At 38.5% G+C, this 25310-nt stretch overlaps 2 protein-coding genes across 4 annotated transcripts in view; one reads left to right on the forward strand and one right to left on the reverse strand.

Annotated features, from left to right (window-relative positions):
• Positions 1–25310, forward strand: part of WAPL (WAPL cohesin release factor) — a 134875-nt gene that overhangs the window by 9030 nt on the left and 100535 nt on the right. The window lies entirely within an intron of this gene.
• OPN4 (opsin 4) lies at positions 1793–25084 on the reverse strand. 2 transcript variants are annotated; one of them, XM_077183334.1, is made up of 13 exons: positions 24955–25084; positions 24744–24842; positions 17953–18095; positions 15918–16051; positions 14545–14748; positions 12494–12665; positions 11487–11651; positions 9740–9847; positions 8430–8610; positions 6717–6863; positions 6133–6201; positions 5674–5709; positions 1793–4832 (listed from the first exon to the last, which is right to left on the reverse strand). In XM_077183334.1, exons 2-13 carry the CDS (start codon positions 24768–24770, stop codon positions 4641–4643), a joined length of 1578 nt encoding a protein of 525 aa, XP_077039449.1. In that variant the 5' UTR covers positions 24771–24842; positions 24955–25084; the 3' UTR covers positions 1793–4640. The 2 variants fall into 2 exon arrangements, with proteins under 2 accessions (XP_077039449.1, XP_054493483.1); XM_054637508.2 differs by having other exon boundaries at positions 24744–25084.

Below are 25310 nucleotides of genomic sequence, written 5' to 3' on the forward strand. Positions count from 1 at the left end.
TGTAAGTATGCCCATAAGTGTCCCACAGCCTATTCAGGAAATGTTCCTCTACAGAACTTTACATTGGAGACTGTGTGCTATACAATGATGTAGATTTTTGTGTCTGTTTCCAAACCATCTTCTTGTACACTTGTGGAAGTGTAAATGTTAAGGGAAATGAGCAATGGCTTTGCTTTTACATTGAGAGTAAAACACACCCCACAAAAATTCCCCTTAGCAAGTTATTTACATAGGTGTCGTGTTTATTTTTTATGTGCATGATGAGCTTTACTCTCAGGTTATGTCTGAGCACTGGCACAGCTTAACCAGAGCTCCAGCTCTCTCTGCTCTACACCATATCTAATAGCTTGACTCAAGCCTGACCAAGTTATACATTCTACCTATCCTCCAAGTTACAGTCAGTATCAGAAGACCTACTTAGGCCATTTTTGCTGTGCTTCTGAGTCATAGATCTGGTGGATTATGACTGAGTATGGATTGCAGTAAGCCAAATGAAAGTGGGTCTTTTTCCTACACTGATGTGACTCTTGCAACATTTTCTTTGCTCTACAAGCTGAGTATAAAGAATTCCTGTGCTATGTGTCCAGCAGAGCCCTGATGCTCCAGAAGTGCTGTAACTAAAATAAGCATTTTCCTACAAAGTACAAACCAATTATAATTTTTTTTTGTATCAGACTGTTAAGCTGGATTTGCTGTGGAGAAACTTTTCTGCCTTTATTAAGTTTACACTGATGATATGCTCAGTCTGTTCTCATTAGAAGGGAAATAAACAGGACAGCTTGTAAATCTTGTCAACTCTGAAGTTTGCATAAGTTTGAAAATGAGCATTTAGGTTATAAATTCAAGGGGCTAAGGGAAGCACAGTAATCATTTAGTGTACAGGATTGTGATTCATGTCTAAAGTTGCTCGGAATGACACTAATAAGAATTTATTTACTTGTTTTAAGACTGCTTTTATATAAAGCTCTTTATAACATTCCTATGACATTAGCAAATCCAAGGCTACAAACACAGGTGTTTGAACAGAGATACTTGTTACCAGCCCCTGAAATACCATTGTGTGATACTAACACTGCATTGCAGATAAGGGCTCTCTCTCAGCAGTGTTTTCAGCAGCAGCAGAGACAGATGGGTGCCCTGTCAGAGTTACTGGGACATCAGTGCCTTTCACTGAGGGATCAGAGGATGAAGGGACATGGTGGCACTTGTGATAGCCTGAGGAAAAAATGGCACCAAGCACCCTGAGGAAAATGGGCGCATGTGGGAATGGTGACTTACCCATGTTACACCCTAAAGCTCTAGCAACACCCAAAAAAGCATTGGAGGTGTCTTTGTTTACTTCTGAATGTCAAGCTTGCTGTGGGTTTTGCACATGACTTCAAGGAAAATACTATTTGCTATCTTGTCTTACTTGAGAATGTGTGAAATGTCAATGCTCAATGTCATATTCTATGATGACAATTTTTAGTTCAGTGCTGGGTGAAAAAAAGTTTCCAAAAGCATGGAATGTGATCATAAGGTGAAAAACACAGGGAGTAAGACCCTGGTTGTATGTGAAAATTGGAAAGATTGGCAACATGTGGCTGCTGCCTTATGCAGTCCTTCAGTCTTGGCTTGCAGCAGCCGTTCATTACAGTGGCTCTTGGCACATCCTTCACAGGTCCAGCAGTAGTGACCAATTGCTCAGCAGTTTTGCAGAATTGCTTGAATGATCAGACCAAACAGTTTCTCTGGTGACCCAAGCCTGAGTTTGTGCCCCCATGAAGGGGCAGAGCCTGTGTGTTAACTCCCAGCACCACTTGCCATTGCTTTTGCTAGCAGCCTGCTCTGTGAACAGCTGCTGGAGTACAAAAGGCCACAGGGAAGTGTCTCAGATTTGCCCTAGTCCTGTCACACTCCAAGTCACTGGAACATGTCCAAGTGCATGGTAAACTACAGGCAGTCTCTGCAGAACAGCCTGTGCAGTTGACTTTAAGTGAAACGTGAATCATCTCAGTCCTAAATTATTTTAATCCAATCAATCATCTGTTGAAGGGTGTAAAGAGACAGCAAAACCAAGAGAATGGCTGCCAAGTGGAGGATACAGGACACAAATAAATCTGCTAGGATGAGATGAAATATGAACTAATAATGATTTATTCCAAATGCCGCAGGGGTTACAGTGTGGAACCACTTGTAGAGATATTCAGATGAGATGAATTTTGTAGGCTTTCCCTTGTATGATTTTTATAGACATAGCAGAGGTGAAGGAAGGCAAAGCTTTTAGCTACACAGAGAGTACACACAAGGGTTTTGAAGTGCTCACAAAGAATTTCTCCCTAATTAATATATGCTTTACAAGTCTCTTGTAAGTAGATGAGCATGAACAGCTGTAGTTCTTTTTATAGATACAAACTAATCTCTAATACATGTTGGAGTTGAAGGATACAGAGAACAACATACTGGGGATTCGTAAAGCTCTTCTAGCCATGGAAGTATTCTTTTTATACCCTCTAAAAGTGGAAGGGAATGCAGAAGAGTGCAGAGTGCAGTCCTGAAGAGTACTGCTTGGAACAAAATCATGACTGGAGCAAAGGATCTAGCTATTAGTGACATATATCATACGCTCCTTGTTAACACATCAAAGAGCAAGTGTGAGTTACACCTATTTTATTGACAGATTCAGTCTTTTGTGACCCATATGAAACAGGCAGCATTTGCTAATGTTTCTTCCCATCTTTCAGTAGTGTCAATGGCCTTCATGACAAAGAAAGAATTACATGTTTCGTGCTTTTAAATATTTTTTAAAAGCCTCAGCAATAAGTTGTAATAGAACCCCTTAGACTTGAGGAATATCTTTGAACACATTTCCTGTTTGAAGATGTTTTCTCTCTTCTTTCTCCTTATTGCTAGCTGTATGTATTATCAGTTTAATATTCTCCTCTGCTGGGTGACAATATCCTGTTGTGGTAGGTGAAGAGAGAGCCTGTAACAGCTCCTTTCCATCTCTGATGACTACGATTTCATTTACATAAAAACACTGTAGATTTTGAACAGTGTGTTTCTTTTGGCAGTTTATTACGAGCCTGAATGCCTCACTTTTTTTCATGATTAACATTTTGTCTGCTGCAGAAGTCATTATCACATTCATTTTTAGTTTTAATAATCTTCCTTTTAATAAACCACAGTTTGACCTAAGTTTCCAGTGGTTTACTTCAAAACAATGCTCTAGTCCTTCTGGAACCCACTGCTTTTTCCCCTCAAAATAATAAGTTAATTACATTTTTATTGATTTTATGGCTTTTCCTGATGTGATATAGGGAAGAATTGATTTACTTAGGACAAAAAATGCCTTGCTGGGTTCCCTCCATTATTGCAACCAAAGGAAAAACTGCTGGAGGGCCTAAGGGGAAGAACTGTTTCAACAGTGCTTTGTGCCCTGTTCTTTCTGGCTCAGCCCCACTTTGGACTGAGTACTATGAATTGCAAATGAATTTTGTTCGCTTCTTCTTATGCACTAGGAGGGACAAACAGGGAAAAGCTGAAAGTCACTAGTGATAGAACTCTTTCCCTTTCCTTTCAGGGGAAAGAAGTACAATCTCATTGATTTAGTCACTGTGGAAGAAAACAGTCAGCTATACAAATGCTGCTGTTTAGAGAAGGGGAAAATGAAAATGCCAAAGTGGGGATGATGTGAATTCCATACATCTCTGGAACAACTATTTTTGGGGAACTGAACTTTCTCCTCTCAATATTTACTTTAGAAAAGCCCATCAAAGAGCAAACGACTTTGAAATATCAGAAATCAGATGTATTGACTTACCCATAAGACATTTCAGTACAAACATTGCTTTGTATTCTGGATTCTTCTCATGAAACCTGCTAAAGGAAAGTCAGAAGGAATTTCATAATAATCTCCTATAGCTCTGTGGAAGTTAGCTGAAAATGGATTAAAATCATCTCTTAAGCCCCTGTTGGAAAAGAAGTTAAGTATGGAAAGGACCATAGCCTTTTCCTCAAGTGTTATTCCTTTCTCTCTCCCTGTCTCAGAAATTAAAATAAAGATATGAGACTGCAAATTACTGCTAAAGTGCATTGCCTTTCATTGGATTGTAGAAGAAAATGGGGGGAAATGTGTCATTAATGAGAGAAGGGGGCACTGGCTGTGTAATTAAGTTTAGATTTGGTTGAGAAACTTTACAATAATGAAGAAAACATCTTCAGGAAGTAATGTACATATTTCCCTCCAAATTTCTCAGCTTTAGATCTGTAATAGCTTTGAAGTTAATACATTAGGTGAACAAAGCCAGTTTTGAATATTATACTTCCCTCTCAGGTTAATCCTAGAAGGTTTCTAGGTAAGGTCTGTGCAGTGGTGGGAATGTATGTGAGCAGAGTGCAATCCAAATGAAAGAAATTTTTTCATGAACTGCATAAAGAAGAAATATTAAAATTACATTGTGACTCAGAGCAAGATCTGATCCACTGGAGAGAGTTCTGATGCTGAAAAGATCAATTCTCATGTTTTTATCCTTGCTTGTCTTGTGCTGTGTCTTTGTAGGAGCATTTCAGACCAATCTAGGAAGGTATTCTGCATTCAGCCAGTCCACAGCTGTTCCAGAGCTGTTGGCTAAGGTGATATTCTGGCTTGCACTACTCACTCAACTGCTGGACTTCTTGTTCTGCTTGTGACTGCTGGATTTAGGGTAGAGGAAACCAGAGTTGTATCTAGAAGGCAGCTCTGCTCCTTGGACACTGCTGCATGTTATTGTAATACTGGGTATCTTGGCTGAAGGTGGTCTCTGGTGAGACTGTCCTTTTCTTTGTCCAATACTGTTCCAGCTCTCACTTTTCTAAAGGATGCAAAGATTTACAAGAAATGGACAACACAAGCATCTACAAAGAGATTCCATTAAATCATCTATTAAAAATGACATATATTTAGCACTTTGCTACTCCCCATGGCTGACTGAAAAGCAAACTTAAATGATGGAGGGAAAAGTAGATCTGAACATTTTTTTAATATTTTATTAATGACTTATGAAAAAAAAAACAACCCACCTGTTAAACAAGCTAATGTACTAAAGCATTAAAGACTTTTCATTTGCTACTTAAGTGCTGGTCTACTTTGAAGAGAGACAGGCTAATGACAGCACATTCAACTATGAACAGAAATACTGTGAATATGCTCAGGCAGCCTATGAAATCAACTGGGTAAAGAGTTTCTCCATAAAGAGGGACTACTTAGGGTCATTGGGCAAGAGGTAATGTAAAATATAGTGTTAACAGCATGGATAATTTGGAGGGGGAAGCAAACTACATAATGAGGCAAAAATTGAGGGAAAGATTAGCTAGCATTTTTTGACAATAAGCAGCATTAGCTGTCACTTGCACAGTACCAAAAAATCAGTTAGGATGAGGTTCACAATAGCTCATATGGATCATTGCTAATAATAAAGAGACAATTTAGGGTGATTGTATTACAATGGGGTTAGTGCTGCCTTGTTTTCATCTGTCAGCTCTTTGCTTTTATTTCCATGTCTGCTGAGAATTAAGACAAGTTGACTCACTTGTGAGAGATGTCAGATATTTTTACCCATGTGCTGTAGCTGTGTTAGATGAAGAAGAAACAGACACTTATACAACACATGACATCCTACTGAACAGGTGACATGGCATATTTCAAAAACTGACCTTGATTTCCTCCAAGCTGCATGTTTTAGATGTTTGCTGCAACCCAAAACAGAGAACATTAAATAGTTAACAACATCACTTTGTACAGCAGTTCTTGCCAGGACTAAGGCTGTCTCAGAGGTATGAGCCATCAGAATGGCTGTCTCAGCTTAGCATATACACCATTAATATAAACATGGCACAGAGTTAATGCTTGCATGCTCCATGAAGGAAATCACAGACCTCATTATAGGACTTAGTAAATTCAAGAAAATATTCAGATTCCTTGAAGAAGAATCCTGTAATACCTATGTTCAGCTTCTGCTCAGTTCAGCAGTGGTCTACCCTTTGTGGTCATGTTTTCTGCGTTGTTCTGGGAATATTGTGTAATTTTTGCATCTCAAAAACAACTTAATTTGTGCTCAGGGACTGGGATTGTCATTAGTTTTTGTTGCCAAATATTAAAATAATAGTTCTTACAGTAGGTGTAGCCATGTACTCTGTGGCATTCAATTCCACCATCAATATGTCATCACCATCTACAGCTGTCTGAAAAATGAACACAGATAAAACAGATGTAAATGGCATAAAGGTATGTCACAATATAAGACATATGCAAAATTCATAGGGGGAAAAAAAAGAGGACAGCAAAGGACTGACTGAAAAGCAGTGATGTATTAAAGATAGCCTTGTCTTTTACATCTTACCATATTTGTTCATTTGGTAACAAATGGTGGGACAACCAAGATCAATCAAGTAATTTGGACAGCAAAAGACAAATATTACTAAATACACACTTAAAACCAAACAGGAGACAACTCTCCATTCATATGTTAAGTTCTCTAAAACAGCAGCAGAAATGCAATGAAGACAGCTGAATAATGAACCAGGGTGGGAATAAAAAGCTGATGACCTTTTACAGCCTGTAAGTCATTACTCATTGTGTTAACTCATAGGTTATCCACATCTTCATGGCAGGAACCTTCATGATTAATTATGGTACAATGTGCAGATTTGTTAACTTGTCAGTTGTAAGAGAACTTAGGTATTACACAGTCTATTACCTTCCCACAATTCCCAGAATCCTGGCTTGTCAGTTTGGCTCTTATGTCACTAGTCTGAGTTGTGTCTTTATCTGTTTCGTAGGAAATTTGTCTTCTGGCAAGTCTGGAGAACATACTGGGTGTATCAGTTTCTGTTTCAGTACAGCCCTAAAATTAATACAGCAAAAACATTTACTCTAGGTCCTTTAGACTTTCATCCAGTTTGCCCCAGACAAACCTAGACAGAAATCATAAAAGAGACAGGCATTGTATAAAAGACATTTCACAAAAGTTCTGCCATATATAATTTCATAAAATGTCTGCTTATAAGAAATACAAATAAAACTATCAGCTCTTTTGCATCTAAAATTCAGCTTACTTTTTTTTTCCTCCACGGGGTACACTGCAAAATTTGAAAGAAAATAGTGTTTCATTAAAATCTATTGTTTAAACTTCTCTGATGCCTCTTGTAGCTCCAAGGAGAACGTGTTTCCACAGAACTGCCCACTTTGGAAGCACAGGTGTTTGGAGGAATTAGGGCCAAAGTTTCCAAAGTGGCTTGGGTGGAAGCAGAAATAAATAGAAGGAGATGTCTCAGGAGTGCAGAATCAGTGTTTAGAAATATTATTTTTTTTCAGTAAGGAGTTTATAAACTTAAGTTTATAAAGTAAGTTCAGTAAGGTTTATAAACTTTGTTCCAATTAATGGGAAAAAAACCCCCTGTTACTGAGGGAGTCTTTTTTTTTAATAATCAAGATTTGCAGTGTAAGTGATGCAATATAAAGATATTCCTTTTCTATTAGCCAGTTTTAAAACCATCCACCTGACTGGAGGCTACCAGCCAGAAGTATTTCATCGTGATTGGACTGAGAAGTCAAAAGAACAGAGAGGGCAAAGAAATTGAAATGTCATTGTTAAAAACAGCTGTCAGAATTCAATGCTTGGCTGGACTAGATAGAATTATTATCCTGACTGTGAAAAAGTATTGCCAAGAATTTTTTTTCTTTTCAGTTATTTGGAAATATAGTTTGAAATTACTGCAATGAAAAAACTAATATGCCTATTTAGTTAGTAATATGACTTTGAGTTACAGAGGGGAGCCTGGATGACAAATACTTGCCCTGTGTTCAGCTGCTGTGTAAAACATTTGTTTCCACTTAGATTGGCAGCAACAAGCTGTTGAGGTCTTCTGTGAGAAAGATTCTGTAATGGATTTACTGATTTGTCTAAATCTGATGATTAATGTTTCCAAATACATCCCATTTTCAGAAAGCATTATCTATTTCCTTACAACCTTGCTTTCACTAGAGAACTATTTTCTGACTAGCAGTTTCTTTTTTCTGTGTCCAGACTGCAGATCTGTGGTGAGAAAAGTACAACCCAAAAGTATGATCAGACTTTCAACAGAGCTCTATGCTACCTTTATTGGTACTTATAGGTAAGGCTTTATAAAGCCTTACCTATCAGTAACACTTTACTTTCTAAAATTCCTGTTGTTCCGTCTTTCCACTCTTCCTGCAGTGTCACCAACCACCAAGAAGAAAATTATCTACATTCTGCTTTTACATGTAGCCTTCTGTCTTTAATTTTGCTTTGTCCCTCCACTTTCTCTGGAGTTTTTCTAACAAGCACCATAATGCATTTCATCTAAAGAATCTACCACTTGGAAGGACTCTATATGGAGATGAATTGCTTGGCAATTAAAAATGGGCGTATGGGAAGTGTCTCCCTTACTGATTCACTGTCAGAGAGAGAAGACAGTCTCCTTTTTCCTTTCTGCAGCCCACTTATCTCAGAAGACTGGCTGGTTACGGTCGCTCGTCTGGAGGAGTGGTAACTGCTGGAGGACCGTGAGTCTTTAGGAGAAACTCTCAGTAGGGGTCCAAGGCAAGGAACATATGTTGCAATGGCTCTTCTAATGGATAAGAGGTAGAACCAGTCAGATTATTTTTCTGTTAGCACAAAAATTCAATCATCATAAACAATGCATTTATTCAGAGAGATGAACTAATGCTGCATGGACTGGAAAATTACTGGGTACAAAAAGAGTTTTCCAGATATCAGATATCTCATATACAATCACCCTGCAAGATCACTTATCCACAGTGTTCTGCAGAACTCAAATTTATTGCTTGGCAGGGATAAGGGCATTAAAATATAACTTTGGAACTGAAGGGAGCTATTAAAACAATGTTTTATCTGCTTTCAGCTTAATCAGGGCAAAAATAAAATTCTGTCCCTTTAAACTCAACCTCGCAGAAGTACTACATAATGAATTATTTTAATCTTCCCCTAAGCAGCTATTCTAACTCCTCTTACACATCTGTTTGCTGGCTATCTGTAGAGTTGTACAGAATGTGCATTTATAATACTGTATTACTTTGCTCATGTGCAGTAATAGGAAACTCTGGCCTAGCTTTCCTCTTCCTTCCCCAGGAAGATGTTCTTGCCCACCTCTTCTCTATTTAGTTCCTTTGTAGGTGGTGAAACAACAGCCTGTCTGTGGCATTGCTGCCATCTGTCAAATTTCCCTGCCTGCATCTGAACTTGGAGTGGCAATGACCCTTCATTTTACCTGTCAGAGGAAATACTACCTGAAATATGAAAGCCTTGAGAAACATGAAGAAGATTCACAAAATAGGGAAGAGGTGGTTTGGCTCACTGTATTTCCTCTCTCACCGGCCTGGTTAATGTAACAAAGTGCTATTTGCAACACTGCCAATGTCTGCCTCTCATGAAGACAGTTAAAAATGTGTGGTGCTTTCCTTTGAGATGGAAAGGTTTCCATCTTTTATCATGCAATCGGTAAATACAGATCAGTATCCATAAACATCTCTAACTACCATCTGTTCAGGAGTTTGTTCCAAGTACAAATTCCACTGACATTTCTATGGCATTGAGGAGTGTTCCTGGGGAGGGCAAGGCTGTCCTACAGAGTTAAAATGAGCAGGTGAAGGAGAGTTCAGGTACTAGACCTAAAAGTGACAAATTTACTCTCAGATTTTCTTTGCTATATTAAACATAGCTTCTAAGAGTGAACTTACCTGTATTTGGGGTGAGTGATGGCGTAAATGATGGGGTTATGGATGACAGAAGCTTTGGCAATCACAGCTGGTATGGAGTTCATGAAGGGTGTTAGGACATGGGAATACCTAGAGTAATGCAAACACATCATATATTTACTACTGAGTTCTGCATTGTCTATGCAGTTATACAGTGGCAAGACAGACTTTAAGGCTCTAAAGAGAGTTAAAGAGGAGTTCTGTACCAAAATAGTGAGAGAACAAATTCTACATAATTTGCCTGTAAAGATCACTATCAGTCTAATTGGATTTCTGGGGGCTTCTCTGGCAGTACTTCACTACTATGATTCAGGATTGTGGTAATTCCCATGTTGTTTATCCTAGGGACAATGTGAGCCTTTAAGAAGGCCTTACCATCCTGGTGATGAAGTTTCTCATCATACTATGGGAATATATACGCTCTGTGATGATGTGGAAATGGTTTGCCAATTGCAGTATAAGAACCATTTTGTCAGCTGCCTGTTGAGATGCCATTTCACCTCTTATGGCTTTTCCCTGATAAAGAAAAGGATGTTCTATGTTCTCTATGTGCAGTATTTAACATGGCTTCTCCTGATCATTCTTTAAACATTGATTAGAGTTATAAATCTTCACATATTCTGGATAACATACAGTGTGACCTTAATGGAATGGAGATTTTGACCCTGAGCTGAGACAATGCTTTGGGGTAAGGCTGATGGGGAGTTCAGTTAACAGAAACAGACAGTAGCAAAGCCTTCTGTTTAAGGTAATAATTCCTGTGTTTAAACTAATAATTCCCAGAAAATGCAAACTGTAGACCAAAAATATTAGTGAGCATGACTGTGTGCTAGCTCACTATTGCCCATTCAAAATATTTTCTAAAGTAATTAAGGTTCTTCCTTCTTTTTCATATGTTGCTCTGTCATATGAGTTGTCTTTAGTCCAAGACTATAGCCACAGACTCCATGTGTGCCTCCCATATGTGGCATGCAGTGAGATTTTATCTGAGTCCCTTGCAATAAAATTTCAGAGAAGATATCCAGGCTTGGTTAACCTGAAAAATCCCAGTGGGATTGCCTAAAAGAAATAGCCCAGAAATGGAAAAAAAACAATGTTGCTCCTCAGATATCTTTATAATGAAAATTCAAAAATATTAACTTCTAACATACTGCATAATTACAAAATTGTTCATTTGTTCAGATTTTTGAGAGTGTGAGACATGGAGCAGAAGTCAAGTTCAAGAGGTATTTGCTCCTCCAAAGGCAGATGCTGAATCGTATGCAACAGCGCAACAGTTCTACATAGGGGTTTGCTGTAACAAAAAAATGAATATACTTTTGTAGATTAAAGAAGTAGAAGGGGGAAAAAAAGAGAATCAGCCCCTGGGAGGATCTTTTTGGAGTGCTTTATTTAGCATTTTGGTGCTAAATAACATTCAGATAGTTCAAATGTCCCAGCATAGAGAATGCATTCAGAAATCTTCAGCATGGCAGTTTATGTTGCTTGTAATAATATTCTTGTTTTCTTTCTCTCTCTTTCTTTTTTTTTAAATTTTCTTAAAGTCAAACTAAGAAAAAAATCAGTCAGCATGTGCCCCATGGGTTAAATATCACTCCTAAATATTTGAATGTTTTGGACATGCTTCAGAGGTCAAACGTGACAAGTAGTTTTGACTTTCATCTGTCTTTTACAGTTGCATATCTTTTGCTTTCACTGAATATTGCTTTACTGATACATTTATAATTACCCAGCAAAAGCTACCAGAGCAACAACGGAGTATGGTGACCAGGAAATGACAAAAAACAAGATGACAATCAGTGCAATTTTGGCCATCTTCCACTCATTTTTCATCCTCTGATACTGTTTCTGGAACTCTCTATTCCCACGTTTGCATCCAAATGTCTGAATAGACCTAGGGAAAATAAACATACATAGCAGAGGTAGGGAAGTGAGCAAATAGCTTCATGAAGTGGGACAACAATTACTCTTCTGCTACTTTAGGCTAAAACTCATGCAGTTTTATTGCACATTAATGCAAGAACATGACCCGTGCTTCCCAATATGATGCACTTCAGTTGCACTAATCAATGACAAAATCCATATGTGCTTCAATGAAAAAAACCAGGAGAAAAGTACCAAAAGATTTTCCACGTAAAGTAGCTATTCAAGCCAATTGAATGATGCTGAGTTAAAGGCACTTACAGGAGTCTTTGCTTCCCTGGGTCTGTTTGGCTACCTTGCTGTCACTTTGAGCTTCTGAGCTGTGACCAGATCTACTGGGATCTATGAGACTGGTACCTACAGATGGCACATGGAGTGGCAGGCCGCCCTTTACATTTAAAGAAATAGCTTTTTGTTTCAGAGTCCTGCTATTAAATCTTTAATCTCCTTTTTTATTTAAATTTATAGTTCAATTCCATCTATTTTTCTGTGAAATAGTTACTGATACACCGTCATTAGGTGTTTCTGAGGGCCCTTTTGTTTTTATTCTGGTTGGTTAATTTCTGTACCCTTTCCTATATCATTAGAAAATACACTGATAAGCTCAGGCCTAAATTCAGGAATGGTCCTCCTAAGAATCATGTCTTACCATGTTGACTATTGACAGAATTCTGGTTTGGTTTTCTATTTCAGTTGTACTTACAAAATAAATGTGAGAAACATGTCCCAATTTTCTTCTTTCTTTCTTTGTTTTAAGAAAACAAACAGTCACTTAAGCACAAGGATAAAAATTTAGGACTCTTGGCTACTTACTTGTTGGCCTTCTTGATAGCCTCAAAGATAGAGACATAGCTGTATATGATAGCAATCAAAGGAATGAAAAAGACAAAGCAGAAAAGCAGCATCGTGTAGGCACGAACTGATGGTGTGAAAGTCATGTAGTCCCAGGAACAGGAAGTCAGCAAACCCTCAGGAACATATGCACCTAGAAAGGAAGATGGGAGAAGGTATAAACCATGAAGTGAATGTTATTCTCAGTGCAGAAGTTAGAGAAGATACTCAGAATAACATGGGATACTCTGGAAGGGAAAAAAGGGTTTAAAAGGATAAACAATTCTTCATGTAAACAACTTTTATATTTTCTTTAATTTTGTTTCCCTATTGTATTTATGCTTAGTAGTCTAAGGCTTCAGAAAACTGAGTAATTTTGCTTCAGTCTTGAATGTTGTTTAAAACTCATCATAGTCAAATGGAATCTCTTCAAATACTTATTTGGGTCTGGGACCAGACCTGTATTGTTTTTAAATATCTCCATTTCCTATCAAATTGCTTTCTTCCTAAGGAGTCAAACCAATTGCTCTAGGTATGACTTTTCTAAGCATGTGCAGATACGAGAAATTTACTGGGCAAAAGAGAAAGATTTATTGTGTAGACCAAATGATTTTGTCATGAAGTAAAGCTGAGAAGTTTAAAAAACCCAAAAAACCCCAAACAAACAAAAAACAAACAAAACCCCCAAAACAAACAAACAAAAAACCACCCCAAAACATACCTAATGCTTTGCCTGAAATAAAATGTATTATCTTTAAAGGAACTGTTTCAAACTGTCAAGTAAATAAATTGGCAATAGCAGTGTTTTTTTTACTTTGGAATTTTAATTTTAACTGTTTACGCTGATATTTTCTGTTCCGCTCTTAAAAATATTGCACCAGATGTTCTCAAATGCATCTAATTACAGTGTGAGAGTTCATACTGTGGGCACTATTACAATCTAATTACAAGATAATAACACCCTTCAAGCAATTATTCCACCTTCTTCAACTGAAAATCTATAATCTAAGGCTATATTGTCATTTTGTTATTCTAACAGCTCCTCACTCAACTAAAGACTGCTTCTGTCAGTATTGCAGTTTGCCTGCTTAAGCATGCTTCATGTTTAGGGGGACCAGAATGGCAAAAATATGACAATAACAAAACTCTGCTGAAATTCTGCTCAGCATCTGAGTTGGTTGTTGCATCCTTTACTAGTCAAACATGTCTATATTCTCACCTAAGTTGGCAGACACATTCTCTTCTGGAATTAGGAAGCATAATGGTGGGCTGGGGTTTTGAATGATGAGTTCATTATTAGTGACTGCAACTGGTGACTCTCAGGAAATAACAGTAGTGAGGCAGATTTCAGTGAGGAAGAATAACAGAAACTCGCTTTGTCACAAATTCCAATGATCAAGGTGCTGTATGAATGTTCCAATTTCCGTGTGTAACATTCATATTTACAAAAGCATTTTAGTTACTGCTAAATGCCATGCTTATTGGAAGCCAGTGACAACACCAATGAGTGAATGGAGAATGTGGGCAACACCAAGAGCAATTTGTCCATCAAGAACACAGTCAAGACTTACTGAAGATCTCCTGGCACAAATGCTCAGATTCTTTTATGTGAATGAAAAGAATTAGATTGACAGTGCTGTCTTAGCACTTTTGGGAAGGAAGATTCATCAGAAATAACACAAATACATTTATTTAACTTATATAATGTTAAATTTGATTCAATGGAAGTAGACATGGGGTGATGAGCAGGAACATTCCTCATAAATTTTGGCCATGAATTTATCTGCTGTCTTTATGCAGCAAGTAATGTGCTTAAGGAAAAGTGCCACTGTCATATAATATGCTGTAATGCCCACTGCGTTCTTTTCTTTTGATTAGAGACTTTCAGTTTCAACATGTATTTCATCTCTTTTTTTCAAATTGGTCTACTCAAGCCTCGTATGTGAGCTATTAATTCAACCCTCTTCTGTACCTTTAACTAGTCTTTAATCCAAGACTATGAGGGCAAAAAACTTTTATTCCAATTCACTTACTCCATCCAAAGAAGGGTGGGAGACTCCAAGCCAAAGAGTACAGCCAGACTCCTACCAGGATTATTAGGGCCTTCTTCTTTGACGTCACTCCAACAGAAGCCAGAGGTTTAGTGATGACAAAATATCTGTCCAAGGCAATCACCATCAAAGTGATCATAGATGTAATGCCAAAAAGAGCTCCGCAGAAGGCATACAGCTCACAGCCTTGCAATGAAGATGACAGAAGTAGCAGTGAAATTAATCTACCCATGCTAATTATTTCTAGGAGAGTTCAAGTCTGTGTTTCTTATGAACTAATGTCTTCTGGAATTTGTAAAGCAGTGAAAGTTGAGTTTTCCTCTAGTTAAAATGCTACTTCAAAGCTGCTGTCTTCCTAATTACATTATCCATGGAGACAACTTCACAGATTTTGTTTGCTTCAATTGCTGGAGACAGTGATACTTAACATATTTTCACTCATTGTTTTCTGGTGTTTCTAGTAGGATAATTTCAGCAGTCCATTAATATCTCATTTAACTCCAGTTTTACTGCAGTTCCCATAGAGCAGCTGTTTTGCTTAACAATGGGATATAGTTACTTTGATACTGTTCATATCTCAAGGGCAGCAAAGCTGAAGTAAATATGAATACATTAATGAGTAATTTAGCTGAAGTAAATATCCAGACTATGAATACATGAGTGAGTGATTTTAATTGTTCAAACAACCTAATGATTAAAAGCAGTGGTTTGGATTAGCTTTAACCTGTATGCAAATGAGCACTTAATGGAAGTGAAATAAAAATATGCTTTTGGTCATCAGAGATCAAAATAGCGATTTTACTTCTGTGAGTTTCCTTTCTGTCAGTACCTGTCCAAGAGGCAAAGACTGGTCTTCCTCTTACAACAGTTATATTGGAAGAATGAAAGCACCCTCATTCCACATTTTCTTACTACACAGAAAGTGTAAAACTTCTGCTGTGAAAAATCAGATTTTCCAGGCTTTCTTGCCTCAGCATGCCAGGTGCAAGTCCCAGAGCAGGTTATTTAACAGGGTTTTTAAGCTGGTGTGCTGAGGGGGAGTGCTTCTTTGTCAAAGGACTCCGACAGTAACTAAGTCATGAGGTGATTGGGGAAGAGCACTGGCAAGAAGATTAGTGCTGTGCCTCATGTTGCCAGTGATGCCTTTGTATCTGTCTCATTAATGCAATTTTCCTCTCCTGATAGCAGTGTATTTATTACACACAGACACAAATATTCAAAGAAATGTTTGCGTCAACACTAAAACAATGTTAAGAGATGTTCTCAATATCGCAAGAGTACCTGAGGGTAGATAGATGAACTGCCACGATGGTAAGAACAAACATAGTGAAATTTTAGAAAGAATATATACAAACCTTTCTCACCAAAAATCCAGTGTTTGTAGAGGCTGCTGGTGAAAAAAACCGGAGACTGTGTAATGGACATCAGGAAGTCACTAATAGCTAGATTGATGATGAGTATGTTGGCTGGAGTCTGAAGGCTCCTACTCCTACAGAGATCAGAAGAAATGTTGCTAAACACTGCTGCACTGTTAATTATGCTGTTACTCCTTCCTGTGAGCTCACAAATCCCAAGAAACACTCCATGGTAAGCTAAAGCAGAGTGCTTCTTGTTTCTCTCATGAAGGAACACAAGCAAGGCCCAGTTTTACACCCTTCTACTCCTGTGCATTTTACAGGATTGCTTTGATAACCAGCTCAGTGATGGGGATAAATCACACTGTTCTTTAAATATTCTAACCAGTGCCCTGCATGTCCACAATTAGCAGGAAGTTAGAGTTGGTGTACAATATGGATGTCTGGATCTGGGCTCTGTTAAGCAGGAGAAGGGGCATGCATTTTCCACTGCTGGTAAGATCAACAGTGGCTTCCTAATCAGGGATTAAGCAAACTCACTATGAACCACATCAAGCCCTTTGCTTTACATCAGTTCTTCTCTGTGACACTCATTTCACTTACCCAGACTCTGTCTTCAAAGGAGCAATAAGCAGCCTTCAGTGTATTCTGCCTGCTCTTGTTATTCATAATATTAAAGTACCATGTTTTAAAGGGTACACATAAAAACTCAACCAAGAGCTCTTCACTTTGGGGCTCAGTGTAACTACTTAGCTCCTTTTTCAATTTCAGTCTTAGGCATAATAGAAAAATAGGTGAATAAACCATGGTTTTTTGCACTGGTCCAGAATCAATCAAACCCTTTCTGTCAATTTAGGAGCAAGGAGGTATTATTAGTAGGTGCTTATGGGTTATGTGTATTTGTTTGTAGTCTGCAAAGTCACTGAACACATTTCTATTTCAGGCAGCTGGTCTCTTATGGTTTGTCATTGCCTGAGGCTGCTTTGTAAGCACCTAAATGTTTTCTGAACTTTTGATGTACTCATTACTTAGCTATCAGTATCCCTTTCTTTCCGTCTTTATATCACCTTCAAATGAAGACAAGCTGTGTCCTGAAGTGGAAGTGCCATAACTGGATTTCCTGTATGGGACCATCCAAAGAGCTAAGCTGGCTCATGTACTTCATCCTCGCACATCTGATCTGCATGCCAACACCTTGTCTCTTCTTAAGGCCACTGCCATTCTCACTTAAGCATGCCATTCTACTCTGAATGAACGTGCTGAAACCTACTGCCCATAAAAACAGGCTTGAGACCAAGACAACTTCCATCTACACTCTAGTGATCTAAGTTAACACAGCCAAATCATCCTATAATTTGTTGCTGTTATTTTGGTTTATTACATTTGTGCCTAAAGACCAATCACATAGAAATTCACTGGCTTGAACATCATGTCAGTGCTCTGCTCCAGTGTGATAAATCAGACACAGAATGAGGGGTGAACAGGAATGGCGAGCATATGACATTGTTGTCAGAGATCCAATTTCCCTCAGATAGAAAAGTTGGAATGTGGCTTTAGTTAAAAGGAAACAAGCCAAGTGTTGGAAAATGTGAAAAAAATGAGACATGGCCACTAATGAACAGGGTGGGGGAGAAAGAAACTGACTAATAAGAAACAGGAGGAAGGAAACATCTAAAATAGAACAGATTTGTGAGGTACAGAGGTGCAAACTAGCCCATCAGTTCAATGCAGACACAGTTAGCCAGTAGAAAAAAATTCACTGTAACATTTCTGCTTTGGCTGCATTTCCATAGCTTGGAATATCTGAGTGGTTCTCTGCAATCTTGCTAACAATTTTGCTATGGCTGTGGTTAATGGGAAGAAGTCAGAGGGAAATGGCAGGTTGCCACTCTTTTCCTACAGCAGTGTCTCTTGGTGCATTTTACTTTGCCAGTGAAGAAGTCCGACAGTATTCCTGGACTGTGTTTGCAGTGCACAGGATACAGCTCAAGTTCATACATTTGAATATTTAAAAAAACATTGAAAAGAAAGGTACCTGCAGAAAGCATAGAAGACCAGGAAATTTCCCAGAGTTCCTGTAATCCCCACTATAAGGATGACAACTCCAATTGTATAGTGGGCATGATCTGGGACATCCACTGTGGGAAAGGCACGAGGAACATCTTGCACTGTCATCTTCTGTGGAGCAAATAAGAGGTCATCGCTATACTGCCAAACTTTTCTGAACAAGCTGGCGTGTGCTTCTCTAAAGGGAAAATAGTCAAGAACGCAAAAAGACAACAAGCAAAACAAGTCAGAATAAATTCAAATTCCATCTACTGTTGAATATCTTTGGGGCATAAATATGCCATCAACACTGCAAAGGGCAAAGGGTGTATGCTTACTGTCAATTCAGAATTTTGGTGAAGAAAAGCAACCTATTCTCTCCCAAAAGAAAAATAAGGATATAAAGGAGAAAAGGAGACAGGAAGGGACCTGTCTATTTTGCATCTGATATCAGGTAAATGCAGTATTTAACAAGAAGTAAGCTTCCTATAGATTTAATTTCAGGAAAGTTTCTGTACCTGTGAAGTACAATTTCAATTGTCCTCTGACATCACGGCTAGTCTTCTCTAAGTAGAAATGTTCTATGGATGAACACAGTCGTTTACTCCTTTAGCAGTATGGCCACTTCATTTTTCCCACTGAATAACAGTGCAATTTGAGCTGCCCTCAAGAGCTGATTACCAAAGGCCTGGCAGCTTGAACAAGAGTCTTTTGGAAACTAAATTAAGGATCAGAAAAACTAAACCACAAATCCTTTCTACCTTATGCCTGGTTTCCACACCAGTTCTGGTTTTGGTCTGCGTGATTCAAGGTATTTTGCTCTCTGGGAAGTATTTCATAAACTGCTTGATTGAAGCATTTCTGTCTTAATCAGTTAATAACTCACGGCAGAATTCAGCAGCCAAGTCTGAATATTGCAGTGTTGGAAATGAGTATTTTTGGACAATTGAGGTAGACATTACTTCTGAATACATCTGTGAGGTCAGGCTGAGGTTATTACAGGCAGTGTGGATTTAAAACCAATGTGCCAGTAGCAAGGGGTGAACCCCATGAGTGCCTGGGATTCTGGATGAGATTGCTTTGTATGCTGAAGATCTGCCCACAGCAATCCTCAACCACCAGAGCACACTCCCTGGGTTTCTACATTAGCAGCAATGAAATGCTGGACAAATACTCTGATCTTAGAGAAAGGAAATGTAGTTCTGGCTGTTGCTGTAATTGGAGCAAAATGTTAAGTTTGATACACTAACTGAATGACAGTATCACAGCATTTATGGTTCAGGTTCCTGCAGCAAAGTGGAAGTTGGCATAACATCATTAACATCAATGGGCATTTTGCCCAGCTAGAAATTGCTGTGCTCAACATGCTGCCAGTAAACTAACTAACAAAAATAATCCCATGCTAATAGGAAGTGGATAGGGAGAGTCTGAGATAAAACTCTTTCATGTAAACAAGATCAGGTGTTCTTTGGTTTGGGTTGGTTTTATTTCTCCTTAGTCTTGTGGCTAGAACATTTTTAAACAGCTGTTCTGCAGAGAGTTAATTATGATTATTAGTGGAATGGAGATTTCTGAATGGAGATTTCTCATGCTTTTTTCCCCTGTAGCTATCCATTTAATCAGAACTAGATCAATGTAATAGAAATGAAGCAACTAAAGGAGCTTGTTTTGGCTACAAAGAATAGATTAAAGTGGCTTTAATGTGAATTAAATTTGTGGAGCACTAAGGACAAGGAAAAATTTGAAAGATAAATATAAATACACAGAGAAATTGCAAGAGAGGCAAAATTGTTTAAGGGAAAATAAAAGACTTTAAAATCACTTAGTCATTAATGAAACAAGTTCAGAATCAATACAAGTGGCAAGTCTGAGAAAAATAAAAGAATAATATTTATACTGGAGCAGTGCTAGGGCATATATTATAAAAATACATATGTGATCAGGAAAAGGTGTGTGGCAAAAGGAATAAATTCACATCTTTGGGTGGACTTCATGTAGGCCTTGGATTTTTACCAGAGGATACAACTTGGCTGTTCTCTAAGAGATAAAAATAAATTATTTTAAAAAAAGTAGTTTCACTATTTTCACTGAGAATACAATTATTATTTTTTACATCAAAGAAAGGTACTAGTTGATCGAGAAGGCACTAGATCAGGCCTAAGGACTTCAAATCCATCACTAAGTTGCATACCTACACACAGCTTCCATAGTAGAAGACAAAAATATGTGCCTGTATCAAGTCTAGCCCGTGTCTTCTGCAGGAATCAAAAGAAAGAACAGGGAGAAAAAGATAGTGCTTGAGAAAATTAGGTCAGCAGGATAATCAAGAAATCAGATAACTCCCAAAGCCTTTCTCTATTTAGTTTCTCCAGTGCATTAGCCCTGTTTATTCTGTCTTCTATTATCATCACACAGTACAAGTACTTGGTTGTCAGGGGAGAATAAAAATCCCCCTGTTGCAATCCATATTGTAGCACTTGTCCTTTGAGAATACTCCAAACAGCTACTTCAATTGCAGTGATAATACACAGCAATGTTGCCTTGCATGTCTTCTGTTCAGCCTTCTTTCTATAAACACCTCGTAATGAAGATATTTGGACTGGGACTGGCACTATTTAACATCTTGTTGGCAATATGGACAGCGGGATTGAGGGCATTCTCAGCAGCTTTGCTGATGACACCCAGCTGTGTGGTGCAGTCAGCATGCTGGAGGGGAGAGATTCCATCCTGGAGAGGGACCTGGACAGGCTTGGGAGGTCACACCATGCAGAACTCATGACCTTCAACAAGGCCATGTGCAAGGTCCTCCCTGTGGGTCAGGACAATCCCAAGCGCAAATCCAGGCTGGGTGAAAAAAGGATGGGGAGCAGCCCTGGGGAGAGGGTCTTGGGGTGTTCATAGGATCATAGAATGGTTTAGGTCAGAAGGGACCTTAAAAAACCTTCAGTTCCAACACCCCTGCCATGGGCAGGGACACCTTCCACTATCCCAGGTTACTCAGAGCCCCATCCAGCCTCACCTTGAACACTCCCCAGGATGGGGCATCCACAGCTCTGGGCAATGTGTTTCAGAGCCTCACATCCTCACAGTAAGAAATTTCTTCCTAAGATCTAGTCTAAACCTACCCTCTTTCAGTTTGAACACATTACCCCTTGTCCTACCACTATGCCCCTGTAAAATTTCCCCATCAAATTCTCTTGTAGTCTTTTCAGGTACTGGAAGGCTGTTCTAAGGTCTCCTCAAAGCTATCTCTTCCCCAGGCTCAACAAACCCAACTCTCTCAACCTTTAGTCAAGATTAAAAGCAGGTTTTATAACTTTGTTTGGGTGTGTATGAAAAGAGGCCTTTTGGTAGAGCTTTGTAAGAATTCATGTTTTGAAGCTCTGGAAGGCATATCATTTATTATTTATCTACATTATAGTTTTGCAGAATCAATTTGAGAAGTGCCAGACTGGTTCAAACAAGCATCCCTGACAAAACACCAGCCTGCCTTTAGCCAGGGCTGGGCATTTCATAGATACCAAATGTGCATACTAAACAGTGATGTGGGAATTTAATTTTAAGAAGAGTCTTAATAATTGCTTGTACCCTGAAACAGTGTTATTATCCATTGTAAAGGAAAATCTTACTCCTCCATGAATTTTAATCCTCCATATATAGTTATAATCCTTTGCTAAATTTTACTTTGTCATTTGCCTCAAGAGATGCAGAGTCAAGTTATGGAGCTGCTCTTTGTCAGTGTGTTTCTTTCTGGCAGGTTTAAGTGTGTTCTTGTGGAAGCACTAGAGGGAAGCAGCTAGGTTTAATGAAGTTTGCCTTGTTAAAATGCTCAGTTTTCCCTAAAGGAATGTTTGTCTACCACCTCCAACAAAACAGCTAAAACAGAATTGTGATTTCAGTTGTCTTACAGTAAACTTGCCCAAGACTTACAAACTTGAGATGCTTTCTAGGAGTTTGGAGAAAAGCAAATGTTTTATAGATAAGTATGTCTAAATCCTTGCTGCAGCACAATATGGAGCCTCATTATTCTATATTTATGACTTGCTGCCACAGCTGCTTGCAAGGGAGGCAGAATTCTTCCTTGAGGGACAATCTGAGGAACCAGCTTGCTTCTTTAGGAAGAGACAGACTAAGGCTTGGTGCAAGCAGAGAAGGAGTAAATATTATCAGCCATGGGGCAGATTCATTAAGGCACATAGGGCAGAACTTGTATTTCACTATAAAGTTTGTCAAGACGTTCCAAGACACTAATCTGAGGACAGTTGAAAGGATAAAGGAACTCCTTTGCAATCCAAACCAAAACCACGATTCCTAAATGATTTGTCCAGGTTACAAGGAAGTCTAGATCAGATATTAAACCCAAGAATATTTGATGCCTGTATCTGTTTTGTCTTGGGAATCCATTTATCATACATTTTCCTAAAGAGAATGTTTTCTAAATAGTTATTTCATAATTGATTAAATAAAAAAAACCCACATGAACCAAACCAGCTAACTTCTGAATAGCTTCTAGTTGAAGATACACCATTTTTGAAAGTCCAACACACATCCCCATAAGAAAAGTATTTCCGTGTTAGTAATAAAAGGACAACATTCCAAGAACAGAATTCAACTATTACTGAGAAAAAACATCTGTTCTTTTTCAGAGTGAGGAAATAAAATCATATCACTTAAGTGCCATTCACTTGGAGATGTTTATTTCTGAAATCCTACTAAAGCTAACAGTGATGGTAGGAGCAAGGCCATGCAAGCAAATACTCATAGTAAATAAAATCTGATATAGCCCACTCCTCACAGACTCACAATGGCAAGAGTATAAGATCAGGTTTAGTTATAGCTACAGGGAAAGAAGAAATCCTCATAAGGGCATTTGAACATATTTCAGTGCTGATTCTGATCAATTGATTTGTATGACATCAATTCTAAAGGCAGGAGCAGAAAAAACTATGTCAAAGACATTTTTTCACCTACTTCTGCCTGAATATGGCAGGAGGATTCTATCTAATTTGGTGTAAAACAAGACAACAAAAGGGCAAAGAAAATAGGAGTGCTATGTGGTTGCTTTTATGAATTCATTTAACTTCAAACTGTAGGCACTGGTTTTGCAGGAAGGATGTTAAAATAGAAGAGAACCCAGTTCCAAAACACTGCAAGTTTTGGCAGTCCAAAGTGAACTTTGGCAATGTAACAAGTTTCTTTGTTCCTAATTTTCCTACAAATGCAGGTAAGGAAGCCACTCATTTACACAGTATGACTTAGACAACCAATGATAGTGTTAGGCCTTTTACATTACAACAAACTACATAATTTAGCAAAACTATCTGACCAGAAACACTGTAATTTCCTGGGGTTCCTTGTGTGCTGTTTGTACTGGCTACCTACAAGAGGCCTCAAACAACTGATAGCACTTCTTTTCCTTTCCAGGTCCTTTCTCTGATTTCTGAGCTTGCCTCTGTGGGCACTTGCCCTGTGATGACAGGCAGCACAGAGAGGAGTGTAATCCCCCTCAATTATGGTTTCAGCAGGGTGACGCTAACTGCTAAGCCCTCTTTCCAGTAGACAGCAGGGCTTTCCATAGATGATGCTTGCCCTGTTGAGCAATTTGGATAGCAGATTTTGTATCCTGTCTTCCGGATTTAATCTCAGCCACAAGCAGCACACACTGCTTTCACTCCTGAAACTCTCTTAAGCCAGTCTTTGTGTCAAGTTAAAATGCAAAATTTTGGTGATACAGACACTTGACCTAGGGAAAGGGACAGCTAATGAGATTGTTCAGCAGAACATGGAAAAAATCAATTTTTAATTTTCCAGTGTAAATCATTGTGTCCCCAGAATCCCTTTCCATTTTGCCATGCACTCTACAGTCCCTTTTCTCCCTCCCTGCTATGTTCTGCTATCCTTTTTCACATGTTATCCATCTCATTTAGTTTTTCAAGTGCCTTGGCTCAGGAAACTTCCTTGTTTATTTTTCTGTAATATACTGCAGATATCCAGGTTTTATTAAAAAATGGATTTTAAAAACTTGAAAAATTAGGTTGGTTTGTGTTTTCATTATAAAATATTAAACAGACTTTAGTAAAAACAGCACATTAACAGAACCTGTAGTCCAACTAATATTCTAAGAGACAAAGCCAGGAAGAGGACTTTTGAACTCATTTGGTTCAGGTATGTGGGGTGGGACAGAGAAAATTTTTAGCGAACCCAAAAAATTCCATCTTGAAGTGTCATCACAACAGATTCTCACTTTCACACTTGCAAGGAAAATGTCTTTCTCTTTAGTATATAAAAACTCAAAAAGAGCTTTGATAGGACTTACCTGAGAAAACCTTCCAAAAAACTTTCTTGAGTAACTGCACATAACTCTTTTAACATTTACATAAGCACTCCACTGCACTTACAGATTATTAAAGAAATGATGGGGATTTCCGCCCTGAATAACAACACAAGCGAGCATTGTGTTTGAACTGCTAAACAGCACTTGAATGTACAAGAACATCTTGTTTTGATAGTTTGCCACATGTTTGATGCGCTTTGCCATTAGACATTCCTGCCTGTCTTCTGCCCATACAGCTCTGCTGAAAAACACTGCTTGTACAGCCCTTTCTGCATTAAATAAATAGTTAAAGGAATAAAAATAAGATTTAAAAGGTTTTGTTATGTCATTATTGCATTACAGCATAAAACATGTACATGCTCCTTAACTGTCCATTTACAGTCCTATAAATGCCAGCCTTGCCAGAGATCTAGATGCCACAGCTTTGAGTGACAGAAAACACTTACTGTTGGGGCTCTGAGAAGCAGATCCATCCGTGTGTAGGCATTGGCTTCCGAGTCATTCCATGCACTGAGGGACTCCACAGTTCTGCTGCTCTTGGTGTCCTCGGAGGGAAAACAGAACCCCTTCTGAATGGGCTGATTATTCAAGTGAACAAAATCTAAGCAAAAACCAAGAAAGAAGAGCTGTCCTCTGAATTTAAGTCAGCCACTTTACCTTTGTATGTGTGAAGCAGGTTACTGGATTCTTTGGAATGGTGTGAGATCCAGTGCAGAGTTCCTCACTCGAGCTTCAGATTGCTTCAGTCCATCATCAGCTCAGCAAAGGGCAGCAGCAGCGGCTTCCATTTAAATACAGGAGAGGGCAGAGTCTGCACATGCCCAGTTTGCAGCTTATTCCATCTGATTCCAGCTTCACATTGATGACAGTATAAAACTGATGCTCACTTAAAAGTGCTGGTACCTGGTTTTTACCTTTGACCAATTTATGTCTGAATTGTAATGCTATTCCCACACTATCTGTTATGAAGACAAAGAAGTTAAAAGGTGGAATTCAATCTGTCTTAAGTATAT

Source organism: Agelaius phoeniceus, chromosome 9 (assembly GCF_051311805.1).
Source record: "Agelaius phoeniceus isolate bAgePho1 chromosome 9, bAgePho1.hap1, whole genome shotgun sequence".
NCBI lineage: Eukaryota > Metazoa > Chordata > Aves > Passeriformes > Icteridae > Agelaius > Agelaius phoeniceus.

Bases quoted from the DNA above. Each gene is read 5' to 3' on its own strand.
- OPN4 (XM_077183334.1), bottom strand. From the start codon at position 24,770: ATGGATCTGCTTCTCAGAGCCCCAACA. The intron at 9,848-11,486 runs GTAATTATAAAT...GCATTACTCTAG, and splicing joins GCTCTGGTAGCTTTTGCTGG to GTATTCCCATGTCCTAACAC. The intron at 6,202-6,716 runs GTAATAGACTGT...TTCATTTTTCAG, and splicing joins ATTCTGGGAATTGTGGGAAG to ACAGCTGTAGATGGTGATGA.